Source organism: Sphaeroforma arctica, assembly GCF_001186125.1.
Source record: "Sphaeroforma arctica JP610 unplaced genomic scaffold supercont1.10543, whole genome shotgun sequence".
NCBI lineage: Eukaryota > Ichthyosporea > Ichthyophonida > Sphaeroforma > Sphaeroforma arctica.
This window is the reverse complement of record NW_014030015.1, coordinates 1-928: the sequence shown is the minus strand read 5'-3', so window position 1 is coordinate 928 and position 928 is coordinate 1. Positions and strand designations below refer to the sequence as shown.

General features: G+C 40.2%; 1 protein-coding gene across 1 annotated transcript; it reads left to right on the top strand.

Moving 5' to 3' along the window:
- Window positions 1–62: 62 nt before the first annotated feature.
- Window positions 63–876, top strand: SARC_17370 (hypothetical protein; the record flags this gene model as incomplete). Its single annotated transcript, XM_014288531.1, has 3 exons — window positions 63–79; window positions 287–389; window positions 751–876. Coding segments are annotated over 3 exons (246 nt in total), but the record flags the coding sequence as incomplete, so codon positions are not given.
- Window positions 877–928: the final 52 nt, after the last annotated feature.

Sequence of the window (928 nt, the reverse complement as noted above, 5' to 3'; positions counted from 1 at the left end):
CTGTCTCTGTGTGTGTGTGTAAGTGTGTGTACATATCTATTGCCTGATCTTATTGTATCGAAATGGTATTTGTACATATGTACGTATTCGATACATATCTCGTACTACTATCTATACTTCACTAACTCAATGTTCAATGCAGTATCATATATACAGCGCACATATACATACATAATTGCCTCTGTAAGTATGGGTCCGTATCCTCGCATGCGACATTTTATCCTGTCAGAAAACCCAGCTTTAATTAACGGTTTGTTCTTTTCTGTTCTATCTCTTCCCCTCAAAGGTTTCTAGGAACAGATGAGCTCACCTCCCCACCAACAAACGTGAACAATCGATTGACTGTGGGCGTCAAGAACTACTTCTTCAACTCATCGCGTTACGCTCAGGTGTGTGTGATTGTTGCCATGTGCAGCTGACTGTGATTGTTCGTGCGCTAGCTATGTGGCTACCAATAAGAAGTTTACAGCTCTGATAGGCAGATCATATATATATATATATATACGGCTCCTCAGTACACGGTTCCGGTAATTGATACTCCCGTGAAGTGTGTATACATGTGTGTGTATATCATACTATAATCTCTACACAGGTTATTTACCTATGAAAACAATTGCCAATCTATGCAAATATTCCGGCATGTAAACATGTGCTTATATCAAAAAGTATATAGACCTGTCACCCTATTTAATTCCCTCGAAAGTGGTCTCATGTTGTATTACTTGTCGCATATTCTTGATTCGATCACAGGGGATAGCCTTCTTTGAGAAGTTTGTTGAAGAAGATCCGCAATTAGTGAGCATCATTGCGGAGGCGATGGATATGCTCAACCAGACTGGCAAAGCCGTCTGCTTACTCGCGAAGAATATCTTAGTGGTACGTGTTTGCTTTTTCCGTGACTACATATTAAACGACACACACACACAAA